This window comes from Heptranchias perlo, chromosome 1 (genome assembly GCF_035084215.1).
Source record: "Heptranchias perlo isolate sHepPer1 chromosome 1, sHepPer1.hap1, whole genome shotgun sequence".
Taxonomy (NCBI): domain Eukaryota; kingdom Metazoa; phylum Chordata; class Chondrichthyes; order Hexanchiformes; family Hexanchidae; genus Heptranchias; species Heptranchias perlo.
Window position 1 is genome coordinate 33,324,711 of NC_090325.1, and position 14,662 is coordinate 33,339,372.

Sequence of the window (14,662 nt, forward strand, 5' to 3'; positions counted from 1 at the left end):
TGGTGGAGCCCTGCAGTACCCCGCTGAGCGGGTGTCAAGATTCGTCGTGGTATGCTGCATGCTGCACAATCTCGTCATTATGAAGGAACAGTCCTTGCCACCGCCGATCCGGCAAGACCCTGAGCCAGAGGAAGAGGAAGAGGAAGAAGAAGAGGAAGAGGAAGAGGAGGAGGAGGAGGAGGAGGAGGAAGACAACAAGGTGCACAAGCCCTAAATGCCAGGGCTCTGTGTGCTCGCCTTATTCATGAGTGATATCACTAACCTCAACGACACCTCCCAAGTCAACAACAGTCCTACACTCCCCACCTGTCCTCTCCCACATGACCATCACATCGCCCTCCATATGATTACACATTGCCTTCTCCCGCAGCGCATAAATAAAAACCTCCACTAACTGTGACTTCAAATACAAATTTATAATGTAATACATTAACTGTAGCATCAAACATTACACTATTCACCCTTGTGCATTCCCTTAGTGCCTTTGCCTTTCCTAGTGCTCCTATGAGGTACACCCCCAGTGGTTGGAGCATGGGTGCTGGGAGGCTGCCTGCCTTCACTTGAGGTGCACGCTGACGGCCTTGGAGGATGACCTCGAGCAGCCCTGGGCCAGGAGGGCCCAGCTTGAGACTGCATCATCTCAGCATGGGCTGCAGCAGTCTGGCCTGACTGGCTGACAGGCAACGGCAAGGGCACTGGCGGAGTGGCAGGGGTTGGAGCAGGAATGGTGTCATCCTCAGAGATGGGGGAGGCGCCTCAGCACTCCTGGTGATCAGCTGGAGAACGGATTGCTGGATGCCCCGTTCCACAGTGGTACCCAAAGCCACGATAGCAGCAATCTGCACTTCCAGAGCAGCCGTCTAAGCTGCCATTGCAGCTGTCTGAGCTTCAAATGAAGCTTACAGACCTCTGATGACATTGGTCTGTGCTGCAATGGAAGCTGTGATATCGGTCATCAGACGCTGCATCATGGTGGGTTCTACAGGTGTGCTGATGGAGTTGCCCACCTGTTCTGTGTGGGTAAGGATGGGCTCCAAGCTCTGCACAAAGCCCTGGACCAAGTTCGAGGTGGACTCCTCCATGCCCCTTGACATTGTGCGCAAGCTTTCTGGCAGACTTTCCAGTGCACCAAGCATTCGGTGGTGTAGCTCGGCCCATCTGATGGCTCGGCAGCAGAACCATTGTGCAACCTCGCCCTTTAGCGAGCTGACACCCGTGGAATCCACTCCCACCGCCCTGGTTCCTACACATTTGTGCCCGGTGTCTCACCACGTACAGATCCCTCCTCTAACCTAGCACCCACAGTAAGCGCAGTATCTGAGCTGGTGGATGAGAATGTCAGATCAAGTGATGGTGTGGCTTCATTATCGGTGTCTTCCTCTTCCTCCTCCTCCTCCTCCACCTCGGATGGTGCCGGCTCCATTTCTTGGGCACCTGCAGTGACAAAGGGAGACGGGTTGAGTTGTGGAGCGGGGATAGGAGTGAGTAAGCCATGCTTGCTGAAACCATCTGCAGCACGTGCGCCAGAAAAGATTGTGGGATGAGGGAGATGTGGGAAACGAGAAGGCCATGCTGCAGCGACATCCCACCCAATGATGCGCAGCACGGTCTCCTCCGAGGGGTGGGGATGTGTAGGCGTGTCTGTCCTCCCTCAGGTCTTTCGGTCTGACGGCTGGGATGCGCCAGTTTCTCCTGCAAGACAAAGGGAAGTGTGTCAGTGAGTGTTTTTGGATGATGTGCTTGTCATGGTCGAATAGCTGCCAGTGTGTGTGACTTGTGAGCAGTGGGTGTGTAGATTGCAAGTGTGCTTCTATGTGAGGGTGAGATGCAGCATTCGAAGTCCAATGTTGCATATGGATGGGCAACGTTTGTTGGTGGGTGGGTGAGGGGGCATATCGTGCATGGAGCAGAGCTAAGGTTGGTAGGATGTGCTATTCGACACTTGCATTCACTCACCTTGACCACTTGTGTCAAATCATTGAACTTCTTCTGGCACTGTACCCACGTGCGTGGTACTATAGTCCTGCCATTCATCTCCAAGGCCATTTCCTCCCACTCCCTCCACAGCTGGTGTCTGGAGGGTCTCCTGCCATCCTGTGGGTACAGAATGGCTCTCTGTTCCTGCACTCCCTCCACTAAGGCCTCCAGTGCGCTGTTGGAGAACATTGGGGCACACGCTCTTGCTGCTCCAGCCATTCTCCCTGCCATCCTGCATTGCTTCCATTGACGGTACTCCTCCCCAATAAGAAGCGCAGGCTGCCTTTACCTCGTGCTGGCCATGCCCCATATCGGGCCTCCTGCTGGTGCATTCAGCCACTCAATGGCGCAGGTAGCACTGGCTGCATAGGGAATCATGGTAATGAGGATGCAGCACGAATCTCGCGTGCTGCCTGCATCGCTAACACCGGGCGCGGGTTAACTCGATGGGCCGAATGACCTCCTTCCGTGCTGTAACCTTCTGTGAACCGTGACCCTCGCGCCCAGTATCAGGCCTTTTAGAATTTAACCCCCATTGTTTCTTTTTAGGATCGTTTGAATAAAAACTAGGATTAAAAGATTGTGAAGCACGTTTACACTTCTATAGACTAATATGTACAATTATATCAACAGATTCACTGGGCAGGTAAACAAAATGTACAACTGCAGCAACATGTAAACGATTGTAACATTCTGAGCTAAATAAAAGTAGAGATGGCCACATTTTGACAGCTGCAACATCAGTTGCAGGTCAAGCTTTCACAGGCAGTTAACATGATAGCATCTGGCCGCAGTTTTCAGAATAAGCTGTTCCTAATCATTCTAAGAAATGTTTTAAACCAGAGTAGGCACTTTATCTGCTCTAATGCTATCTTTTACAAGGCCTTTTTAAAATATTTTAAATCTGTTTTGATATGTATTTTTACTCCTTTTCCGCTCTGGGGTACCACCATATCACACACTGTCTTTAGCTGTGAGGCATTTGCCAACACAAGTGGCCTTGGGAGACTGTCCTTCCCACTATGGGAAAGTGCCAGGGCTCCACTTGCTGCCTATCGCATAACAGCAGAGTAAAAATCACTAATGGACTATCGAGGGCATCGTGGGCACAAATCCTCATCCTATCATTATAGTGACCAAAATGAATTGTGCTGCCTTTTAATCTTACTATCTATTCACAGCCAGACAATGGGCCTCAGCACCCTTAGGCTGGAAGGAGAAAGGTCATCCAGGGTTCCCATTTCTAATTTCTACTTCAAAGTACTTGTGTGTAGATAATGATCCAGAAAGGAATCTTTTCAAATAGCATTTTGAGTGATTTGTGCAAATTCAGTAGCCAGATTGTGCAGTCAGAGTGATGAGTTTACGTGAGTAAAACCCATTATAAATGTGGCTATAGGAATTTATAATGGGAAAAAGTTGATACCAAAAATGTGACTAAAAGTTGTACTGACAGGAAGAGCATGCAGATTTAAAATTTTTATTATAGATAGATGCATTACCAGTACTGAAATATTATAAAATTTCTTGCCTGACAGAGACCTACCATTTTTTGTCTCTTTCCTCCCAAGCCACTCAGGTAATGTCAGTAAAAGGATTTATGGAACCTTCTGCAGCAGTTCCATTCATTTCAATTGGGACCGGCATTCCAGACAGGCCTTGCAGCTGATTTGGTGTCACCTGCCCCTGGCATACCCTCCATTCAGCGTTTTGATTCCAGGGGTTGGATATTCTGGACAATATCTATATCTGTCCAGGGAAATAGAATAGAGTATTTAAACGATAAAATATATGTTTTTTAAATTCATTCTCGGGATATGGGCATTGCCAGCAAGACCAGCATTTATTGCCCATCCCTAGTTGCCCATGAGAAGGTGGTAATGAGCCGTCTTCTTGCACCGTTGCGGTCCGTGTGGCGAAGATACTCCCACAGTGCTGTTAGGTAGGGAGTTCCAGGAATTTGGCCCAGTGACGATGAAGGAACAGCAACGTATGTCCGAGTTAGGACGGTGTGTGACTTGGAGGGGAACCTGGAGGTGACCCATGCACCTGCTACCCTTGTCCTTCTAGGTGGTGGAGGTCACGGGTTTGGGAGGTGCTGCCGAAGAAGCCTTGGTGAGTTGCTGCAGTGCATCCTGTAGATAGTACACACTGCAGCCTTAGTGCAAAGTGTGAAATGAAAGTTAAGAGAGTCATTGTGACAATTAAAATAGGGGACAGAGGAGTGCAATACTAACAAGTTAAGCTTTGGTATGATAATATTGTACAGCATAATTTGAAGCTACTAAACAAATGTTTGGTGCATATTTAGTTATTGGAAAATGTGTTGAATATTTTCATACTGTTTTGCTGTAGAAAGGAAAATGAATTTTGCTCAACTTCAAAACTTCCAGGGAGCATAATGTATTTTAAGACATTGATCATTTTGAATAACAACTTACTTTTATATAGTGCCTTTAATGTAGAAAAATATCTTAAGGCACTTCACAGAGGCATAAGGAAAAACAGACACCAAAAATGGAAAGATTAAAAAGGGTAACCAAAAGCTTGATCAAAGAGCTGGGTTTCAAGGAGGGCATTACAGGAGGAGAGGAAGGTGGAGAATGAGAATTTTAAATTTAAGGCGATTGCAGACCACGAGCCAAATGGTCAGTAAGGATGAGGGTGATGGGGGAGCGAGACTTAATGCAGTATAGGATATGGGGAGCAGAGTTATGAGGAAGAGCAGGGGATTAAGGATGAATCTTTGCAGGCTCCGGATACAACGGTGCAGAGTTGGGAAGAGAAGCCATGACTAGAGATGCTATGGCTACAGTTGGATAGATAAGCATAGAATCAAGCGAAGGCAGTCCCACTGAGCATTGTAGCACTTTTCAGTATTCAACAGTGGTTTAAAATCTTATAACAAAAACAACTTGCACTAAAAGGCACCCTTAATGTAAACAAACATCCCAAGGCACTTCATAGAGGTATAATTCAACAGATATGAAGAAGGTATTAGGAGGGGTGACCAAAAGCTTGGTCGGAGAGGTGGGTTTTAAGGAAGACTTTAAAAGGAGAAGCGGTTGAAGGTGGACCGATTGATGTACAGAGGATTCTTAACATAGAAACACCATGCTACTCGTTATTCTCCATGGGCCTTAAACAGTACCATGGGATATTGACATATGAATGTTTAAGGATCTTGGGCAATATGGCAACTTCTCAGTGAGGTGCTTCACATGGCCCGAGACAGTATTCTGAGGTCTATTGCTACCCTTGTGTTTGAAGATTCTCCTCTGATCTCCCCAGTCTGTCTGGAGTTGAACACTGCAAATCCTGGACATTCTCCGTGTTTTTCTTCACCTTTGATGACCTCAAGCGGATGGTGCCTCTCCCTCCTGTTCTTTCCTCCCCCTCCCTCCCCAGTTAATCATGCTTGTCAATTTAAATGATCTGCTCACTCCTTTCCATAGGGGGAGTCAGTGAGTATCTAAGACCCGCTGAAGCTCATCTTCCACTTTAATGTTTTTTCGTAGCAGCCAAACATTTGGCCTATTTCAGGTCTTTTCATAAAGCTTGAATTTGCCCACTTGCTTTTGCACCTAAAGAAAGTAAAAAGCAGCATAAAGGGAGCTGAACAGGAAAGAAAGGAGACAAAGAGAAAAGGATTTAATACAAAGGTTCTAAAGAAGGCAAGAAGAGAAACACGGTGAGGGCAGAAAAGAGGGGGCGTAGATTGGAGAAAAAAATTTGGAAAGTTGTTTTTTTAAAAAATTGAACTATATAATAGTTTGATAACTCCTGGATTGAATTCGTCTTCTTCACTGTTGTCTGGTTTTCTGTAATGTGCCCCACTCCGTGTCTACTCCTGGGCTGTACCATCTCTTGGTTTCCTGGATGGCCTTCTGCTCCTCTGTTGTATTCCTAGTTGACTCTCTGCCCCTCCACCTGCCTCCTAGATCAACCCCCAGTTCTATCTATTTGCCTGGATTACCCACTGACCTCTGAGACCAAACTCCACCAGCTACTGACCCATTCTCCACTCCATCAACAACTACTGGATCAATGCCCATCCCTCCTAGACTCGTAGACTAATGTCCATTCCTCCTTTATCTTCTGAACTGGGCTTAACTCCTCCATTAGCTGCTACACCGTTTCTAGTCACCACTGGCTCCTAGTTGTACTTTTGGTTCCCAACTGGACCCAGTCCAACTCTGCCTTCTGTCCAGAGGCTTCCTTCCCCCATAAATTAGGACATTTAGTGTTACTTCCTCTCTTAACAGCTCCTACCCTTACTCTCCTACCTCACTATACCTAGATCTCACCCTCTGATCCGAGTGATTTAATTTTCTTTCTACATCAATTCGCTTGCACAGTTTCCATACTGCTCCAGAATCGAGCCTCCCACCTCCCTTCCTTCTGGCCATTCCAAGCAGCATTGTCTTTTCATCAGGCTTGCCTCCTTCCTGTCCCCCTCCTCCAGCATCATACCTCCCTCGATTGTTCCTCCAACTTGTTACTATCCTCCAGCCTACATTCACCCCTTCCACCCTCCCAGGTTCATTTCCTCCTGAAGGACCACATATCCTATCTCCGTGTCTCCCTTGATATCCTCTATCATGACACCCATCACCTGCTCTTCTAGAGTGCCTCACCCTCCGCTCCCAGCGACCATGTCACCCTTTCTGCTCCATCACAATTTAAAATTCTTATCTTCAAATTCCTCCAAGGCCTGGTGCACTCTACCTCTGCAACTTTCTTCATACTTACTTCTCCTCCTTTGGTCTTCCACTTCTGGCTTCCTGTGCATCCCTCTCCCATTACCAGCAAAATTTTCAGTCGTCTAAGCCCTGCTATGTGGAACCTCATCCCTAAATCCCTCTGTTTCTATATTTCTCTTTCATCTTTTAAAAACCTTCTCAAAACGTATCTTTTCACTCAAGCCTTTAGTCAAACCTCCTAAACTTAACTGGATAAGCATTTTGTACATGAAAGGCACTATATATATGTAAGTTGTGATTGTTAGTGTTTAATCTAAAATATTGGAGAGTGGAATTTCAGATGAATGCATGAAGTATTTCTTCAGTTTTACATTTTGTTTGAGTGATATTTACATGAGCATACATTAATGAGCCTGTAGACATAATTGTGCATATTTGTGTAACAGTGTTACATACTTCAAGATCAAGTTGTAGTTGAGTGTGGGTGCAAAAAGGCTATTTTGCATTCTCAGTGGGTCTCAGTGACCATGGGTCGTCACCACTTTTATGGTGACTGGAACAGATGTCCACCCATCTTCCAGCTTGTTCCTCCTTCTGTGATCCATAATCCAGAGAACATGGAGTTGCAGAAATGTCAGCGTAACATGTGAGCAAGATGCAGGTTCAAGGACCTCAGCCTCATCTTAAAAATGAATTGTTATTTTTTGTAAGTAAAACTGATAGTAAATTTTAAAAACTATAAAGGACACTCCCCTAATTGCTTACAGTCTTATTTTGAAGTTGCGTAATCTGTTACCTGTTAATTTGAACTGAAATCATGAAAAAAATGCCTATTGCACTGTTTTATTTAAATTGTTTAATTCAAACAATTAGATAATTGACATTTTTGGGGGCCAAAAACGACTGAATTAACAGGAGTCGACTGTCGCAAATAAATGCACTGCCCATTGTGGTACTGAGCCATATAGACTAGCAAGGCCTCAAGTTTGATACGCGATTTATGCCAAGTTAGCTGATCTTAGCATGCTGCAATTGGTATTAGTGCCTTTGGGCTAGGGAGAGAAAAACTGAGAGTTGTGTTCTGGTTCCTGGTTGCAGTCCAGTGGTCCCTGCTGGAAAAAGTGTGCATGTTGGACAATGGGTGAGAACAGGATCAGGCTAAGGCTGTGATCACAGCCTTAGCCTGATCCTGTTCTCACCCATTTATACTTACACCCATTTATACTTACATAAAAGGATACATGCTGGTATGCAGATTAGCTAAAGTGAACCTGTTTGTTACAACATTTTTGAGTTTTTATAAAACTTTTTTTCTCTCACAGTAGTTCCCATCAGCAGAGTTTGTCCCTCTCCAATCAGAAACTGTACTCTGAAATACAGTAGTTATAGTAGTCAGGTGAAGAGCATCTCTGCATCCTGTATAAAATATAACAACCATGACTCCCTTCAGATGCTAAGAACATGTTCCTTTATAAGCTTTCTGTTCCCCATCTCCACAGATTGTTTGTTCCATTTATCAATGAGCCTTTGCTGAAGAAATCTGACCAAAGTGACAGTTGATTTCAGTCTTCCTGACCTTGAATTGATTCCCCAAGTTAGGGATGTCTGTATATGATTTTTTAAAAAATTATCTGGTTTTAAATTATGATCTTAAAACCTTCTTTCAAAGTTTCCTCTGTCTCTTTTCAAAAGAGAAAAAGTCCAATTGCTATACAATTGCAGCACAATGTGCTAAATTCTAGTATTAATCTTCTTCATTTGCTGAACCTCTCTACTAACATTGTACTCCAGATGTGGGCCTGTCAAGGCCAATTACAATCTTGAAATCTCCCCTTGGTTTATATGTTATACTCTTAATTAACAATTGTGCTTACTTGCAGTAATTTTATTGGATTAAATGTAAAAGTAGATGTGACAGATTTGTATTCTCAGTGGGAAACATCATGCACTGGGTATCAGTGCACAGAGGTCATTGGTAATTAATTCCGGTACAGGCACGCTGGGCCGAATGGCCTCCTTCTGTGCTGTATCATTCCATGATTCTATGCCCTCCACAATCAAATAAATTGACACAACCTGTCTGTGCTCACACAAGAATGGCCATTTAATCGAGATATCAGAAGGCTGAACACCAGTGCACAGTACCAAAAATTTAGGCATATGTTTTCTATTCTTGACACTGCTGAATTTCTTATCTCAGCCACATCATTGAAGGGATGTGCCAGCAAAGGCCAGATACTTACAGGAGGACAGAAAAAATAGAGGGAGGGTGATACCATTGCTGCCATGCAATTCCTCGTAGTAAAAGCATAAGAAATAGGAGCAGGAGAAGGCCATACGGCCCCTCGAGCCTGCTCCGCCATTCAATAAGATCATGGCTGACCTTTGACTTCAACTCCACTTTCCTGCCTGATCTCCATATCCCTTGATTCCCCTAGGGTCCAAAAATCTATCTATCTCAGCCTTAAACATATTCAACGACTCAGCATCCTAAGCCCTCTGGGGTAGAGAATTCCAAAGATTCACAACTCTCTGAGTGAAGAAATTCCTCCTCATCTCAAAATATCCAAACACTTATCCTGAGACTATGCCCCCTAGTTCTAGACTCTCTAGCCAGGGGAAACAACCTCTCAGCATCTATCCTGTCAAGCCCCCTCAGAATCTTGTATGTTTCAATGAGATCACCTCTCATTCTTCTAAACTCCAGAGTGTAGGCCCATTCTACTCAATCTCTCTTCAAAAGGACAACCCTCTCATCCCAGGAATCAATCTAATGAACCTCCATTGCACTGCCTCCAAGGCAAGTATATCCTTCCTTAGATAAGGAGACCAAAACTGTACACAGTACTCCAGGTGAGGTCTCATCAAAGCCCTGTACAATAGTAAGACTTCCTACTCTTATACTCCAACCCCCTTACAATAAAGGCCAACATGCCATTTGCCCTCCTAATTGCTTGCTGTACCTGTTTGCTAACTTTTTGTTTTTCTTGTACGAGGACTTCCAAATCTCTATGAACACCAACATTTAATAGTTTCTCACCATTGAAAAAATATTCTGTTTTTCTATTCTTGCTATCAAAGTGAATAACCTCACATTTCCCCACATTATACAACATCTGCCACCTTCTTGTCCACTCACCTAACCTGTCTATATCCCTTTGCTGATCCTTTGTGTCCTTCTCACAGCTAACTTTCCCACCTTGCTTTGTATCGTCAACAAACTTGGATACATTACATTCGGTCCCTTCATCTAAGTCATTAATATAGATTGTAAATAACTGAGGCCCAAGCACCGATCTTAGCGGCACTCCACTGGTTACAGCCTGCCAACCTGAAAATGACCCGTTTATCCGTAATCTCTGTTTTCTGTCCGTTAACCAATCTCTATCCATGCTAATATATTACCCCCAACCCCATGAGCCCTTACCTTGTGTAACAACCTTTTATGTGACACCTTATCGAATGCCTTTTGAAAATCCAAATATACTACATTCATTGATTCCCCTTTATCTACCCTGCTAGTTACATCCTCAAAAAACTTTAATAATTTTGTCAAACCACGATTTCCCTTTCATAAAACCATGTTGACTCTGCCTAATCATATTATGATTTTCTAAGTGCCCTGTTACCACTTCCTTCGTAATGGATTCCAACATTTTCCTGACGACTGTTGTCAGGCTAACTGGCCTGTAGTTGCCCGTTTTTTCTCTCCCTCCTTTCTTGAATAGCGGGGTTACATTTGCTACCTTCCAATCCGCTGGGACCGTTCTAGAATCTAGGGATCTCAGATCTCATTCTAGGATCTAGAATCTCAGAGCATCTTTGATGTAAGATCAGGAGCTTCCGTTTTCCTGGCTATGGGATCGTGCCTGATGTGCGGGCAGTCTAATCTTTACCAGAAACCAAACAAAAGCTGTAGCAAAAGTGTATTTGCTCTTTGTAAGACATTGCAGGTTTAAGACATATTCTGAACCAAAAAGCTGGGTGTTACTACTGCTGTTTATCTTTGACTCTTTTATAACCGCAACAATTTTATTGCAGATATCACGACAGCCTCTCTTCTGACTTGGAATGGTTACGGGACAAATACTGTGACATGGATGAAGCGCAACGCGATCCTCGTGCTGCGTCCAAAGCTGTTGCAGAGGACGTGCAGGTCGACCCTCGCAAATATTCCCAGAGCAGCTCTGAGCGACTCCTGGAGCAGTCCCACACTTCCATGGATCGGATGTGTGAAATGGACTATGGACGATCTTGCGATTATAAAATCGGGTCGCCCTCCTATCTGGATAGACTACTGTGGAGGGACAACAAGCCCCATCATTATTCGGAGCCTAAGCTCATTCTGGATTTATCTCACAGGAAAAGAACAGCAACTGCTTCCTGTGTGGCTGTCTCACTGGACGAAGGAAAATCCGACCTCCTTTTGAAGGTCTCGGATTGTAAGAATGGGAGCCCTTTGAAAATCGATTGCTCCAGCTCACTGCCAAATATTCAGGAAAGGAGTCAGCCTGCATCCCCTCGTAACTTGGCATCTTCAGAAATATCAAATGGAGGGGGCTCCCAATTTGATTTTGATGTCTTCATATCCAGAGCCTTGAAGCTTTGCGGGAAGCAGGAAGAGCTAGCCGATAGCAAATTGAATGATTTGAATGGCGCGTGCATGCCAGAACATACCAATGAAATTGTCCAGGCAGAAGTAAATGAAAAGGAGAGGTGGTAGAAAATAGGCAATTCTTAGAACAGCGGATAAGAGTTTCAATTCGTAAAGATGTTGTCTCAGCAATGCAAAACAAGTATATTAACCTAAGGGTTTGAAAACCTGGAAAATTAAGTCTTGAGGGGAGTTTAGTTAATCTGTTACAGCCCAGAATCAGTGCTTCACCGGTCTGGAAGGTAGCTATAGTAAACACTGACAACCTGTTAACCTTTTGAAGACTATAACAGTATTTCAGCAAACAAATCAAAGCTTGCATTTTTCGTGTATTCTCAGACAATGAACTTGTCACTATGTGTTACTAATTTTAATTGCGCTGCCTGAAAGGCCAATGACTCTTAAGTGATGCATGTATGAGTGAATTATATTTCCAGTTCACATAAGTGAATTAGGACCAATAACAGTCAGTGTAAATTTTAATTTTTAAAAGTCATATGATTTTTTTTCTATTTGGTTCCCTGTCCCCTTGCTCTGTCCAATTTGAGCCTTCTGCCAATGTGGTTCTGAGTTATTATGTGGAATTACCTGAGAGTGAACCTTTCATCTTTGCTACCTTCCCTGTGTGGAGCCACCTGACTGATCTCTGCTTCCCCTACACAGCACGTCTGAGATCATGCATTCTGCCGAGTTGGGTAATCCCAAACATCGGGTTAGATTTTACTCCCTTCGCCCAGCGGAAACAGGGCAGTAGCGGAGTTAAAATGGATGTGGATATGGCTGATTTACTGCCCTGTTCCCTCTACGCCGCCATATTTCCCAGGGCCTTCTGCTGGGTGGCTGAGGCACTTGCCTGAATTAGCTGTGAGCCTCATTACTGTATGCCAATCGAGGTTCTATGACATACATAGGACCCCGATGTGATTTTAATTGCCTGCTGGGCAGAGCATCCACTGTGGATGCTCCTCTCAGTGAAACCTTATGCAACAGCAGAAGAGTTCCCTCCAAGGAATTGCTAAAATTATTTTTGCGGGCTTCCCCCTTCTGTGACTGCAACTCCCTGCCCCGGACCTATCTTTTGCGCAGCCGGATTGGCCTCTGGGCTTGGAGCTGGCAGGCTGCCCTGGAGCGCCGGTTTTGCACTTGCAGCCCGTCATTGAGTCTTGGTCCTCAAAATAGACCGGGCTTCCCGTCGGCACTATCATATAGACGGGCTGGTGCACTCCGCCGATCGGCCGCCCGAAAGTTAAAATCTAGCCCACAGTGTGGTGGTGGTGGTGTGTTAGCATTCCAGTACACTTGGCTGTTACACCACCTGTTGGTGTGAAACTGTTATTACCATCTTTTCACAGAAGGAGTGATTTTTTTTTTGGCTGATTTAAATTTATATTTTTTGAGGTGAGTTTACTTATTTCTTAAGCTGAATGGTTATTGCTGGAGAATGAAACACGTTCTCCACTTTTGTGTCATTATTAAGCATTCCCTTATTAAATATAGTACAGGCCAAATGCAAAATAAAGCTCCCTCTATTCCGCCCAAATAATGTGCCTTAGTTGCAACCTCAGCAAAACCTTCCCAACTATACCAAGGTGATAATTTTCACATTTCTGCACCTACGGTTTTTGCGACCTCCCTGAGTGTGAATGCCAATTCGTGCAAAATAACAGGCAGTTTTGTACTTTGGACCGGCACCAGCTAGGAATTGTATTGAAATTGGTCATGCTGAATTTGCACAGGAACCTTAGTCAGCAGACAAAAGAGACTTTCATTGGATATTTTTTACACTAAATCTTGATCAACGCATCAAGAGGTATTTGAATCAGATCTGAAATGTGGTGTTTGCTGCTTGTTGTACAATAAGCACTTGCAGATCAATATTGTTTTAATACCAGTCCACGTGATTACCAAACTACTGAGGAATGAGAATAACATTATCGCTGATAGAATAAATCCATAATGCTGCATTAGCCACAGCAGCAGAAGTGTATTATAGGGAAGAACCACATTGAGGGGATTCAAATGACATCATAAACTATGAGAACAGTGTCATGTGAATGCTGAAAAATAGAAATGTTTGAAATAATATTCTTGGCTCCCCTGTGGCCATTTGGGCGAGACCGAAAGGTGACAGGTGCTCGTTGAACTGTATTTCAGCAAACAGTCAATGCATTCAAGAAATGAGGAGAGTGGAGAAAATTGACATGGAAAAAATAAATATATTCCTAGAGCCCATCAAGGGCACAGTGTACAAGGTGCCACTAAACCATACAAACCAGGAAAGGCCCTGCTTCTATCTCTTGGTTGTGCTGAGTTAGCCAATCTCAATCAGGGCAGCAACAGGGCACTACAATTAGCCTCAGTATCCCTGGGCTAGGTAGGGGATAACCAATGAAGGTTCCCATTCCTGATTTGTGTCCTGTGACTGCTGCTGTAAATTGCTCATATTGAGATGCTGGGCACAGACATTACTTAATAGCAGAGAGCTGCAATGGGGCAGTGCTTAGTTCTTTCAGCTTTGGGGCCTGAATTGAATCCCTACAATAAAAGTCTCCTCTCTCGCTCTCTGGACGGTCTAAAGAATCTTAGTGAAATGGGTCAGAATCCAGTTTCCAGTGGGTTGAAGTCCCCAACCTAAGAATGACTATAATTAGGCTCAAATTGGCAGTGTCACTTAGAAGAGCCACCAGAAAGACTGATTATGAAAACAGAAATGTTTCTGTGGGAGTCTGGGGTAAGTCTGTGCTTAATACCATTGTACCTCAAAAAAAAACTTTCCTTATTTAAAAGGTCAACATGAATCTGGACGATCCATCGTGGACACTCAATCCAATGTAAAGACCATGAGACGCAGTCAGGCCAATGCTGAACCTGCTCATTTTAGGTTTTGATTTCCTGTATATAAAAAAACCACTCAGATAAAAAAATTAAGAGCTCCGCTGAATTTTACCGTTGATTCTTTGGTCTGTTGACTAACTTCAATGTCAGCTGAGATGGCATGTCATAGCAACAACATAGGAATGTACAGATTGAAAGGACCATTACGGCCCATCAGGCCGGTTTCTAAAATCTAGGAATACTCACAACCTTGCATAACCCCTTATCAAATATTTCTCTCCAGGTATTTTTCCAACTCTCTCTCAAATTTGCTGATACAATTAGCCCCCACTGCCTCTTGTGGCAGTCCATTCCATACAGCCACCACTCTCTGTGTAGTTAAGTCTAATTGTCTCTTCAACTCCTTCTAAGTTTAAGGTTGGGCCTTCTTGTTGTAGAATCTGTACCTGTTTTAAACGTATTGACATTTACCTTGTCTTGAATACTTCTATAA

General features: G+C 44.2%; 1 protein-coding gene across 1 annotated transcript in view; it reads left to right on the forward strand.

The window, feature by feature from the left end:
* Nucleotides 1–11,403, forward strand: part of LOC137324664 (mitogen-activated protein kinase 4-like) — a 61,827-nt gene extending 50,424 nt beyond the window's left edge. The window contains exon 5 of the mRNA XM_067989273.1: nucleotides 10,722–11,403. Within this exon, the coding sequence (XP_067845374.1) occupies nucleotides 10,722–11,403 (682 nt within the window). The remainder of the gene's footprint in view (nucleotides 1–10,721) is intronic.
* Nucleotides 11,404–14,662: the final 3,259 nt, after the last annotated feature.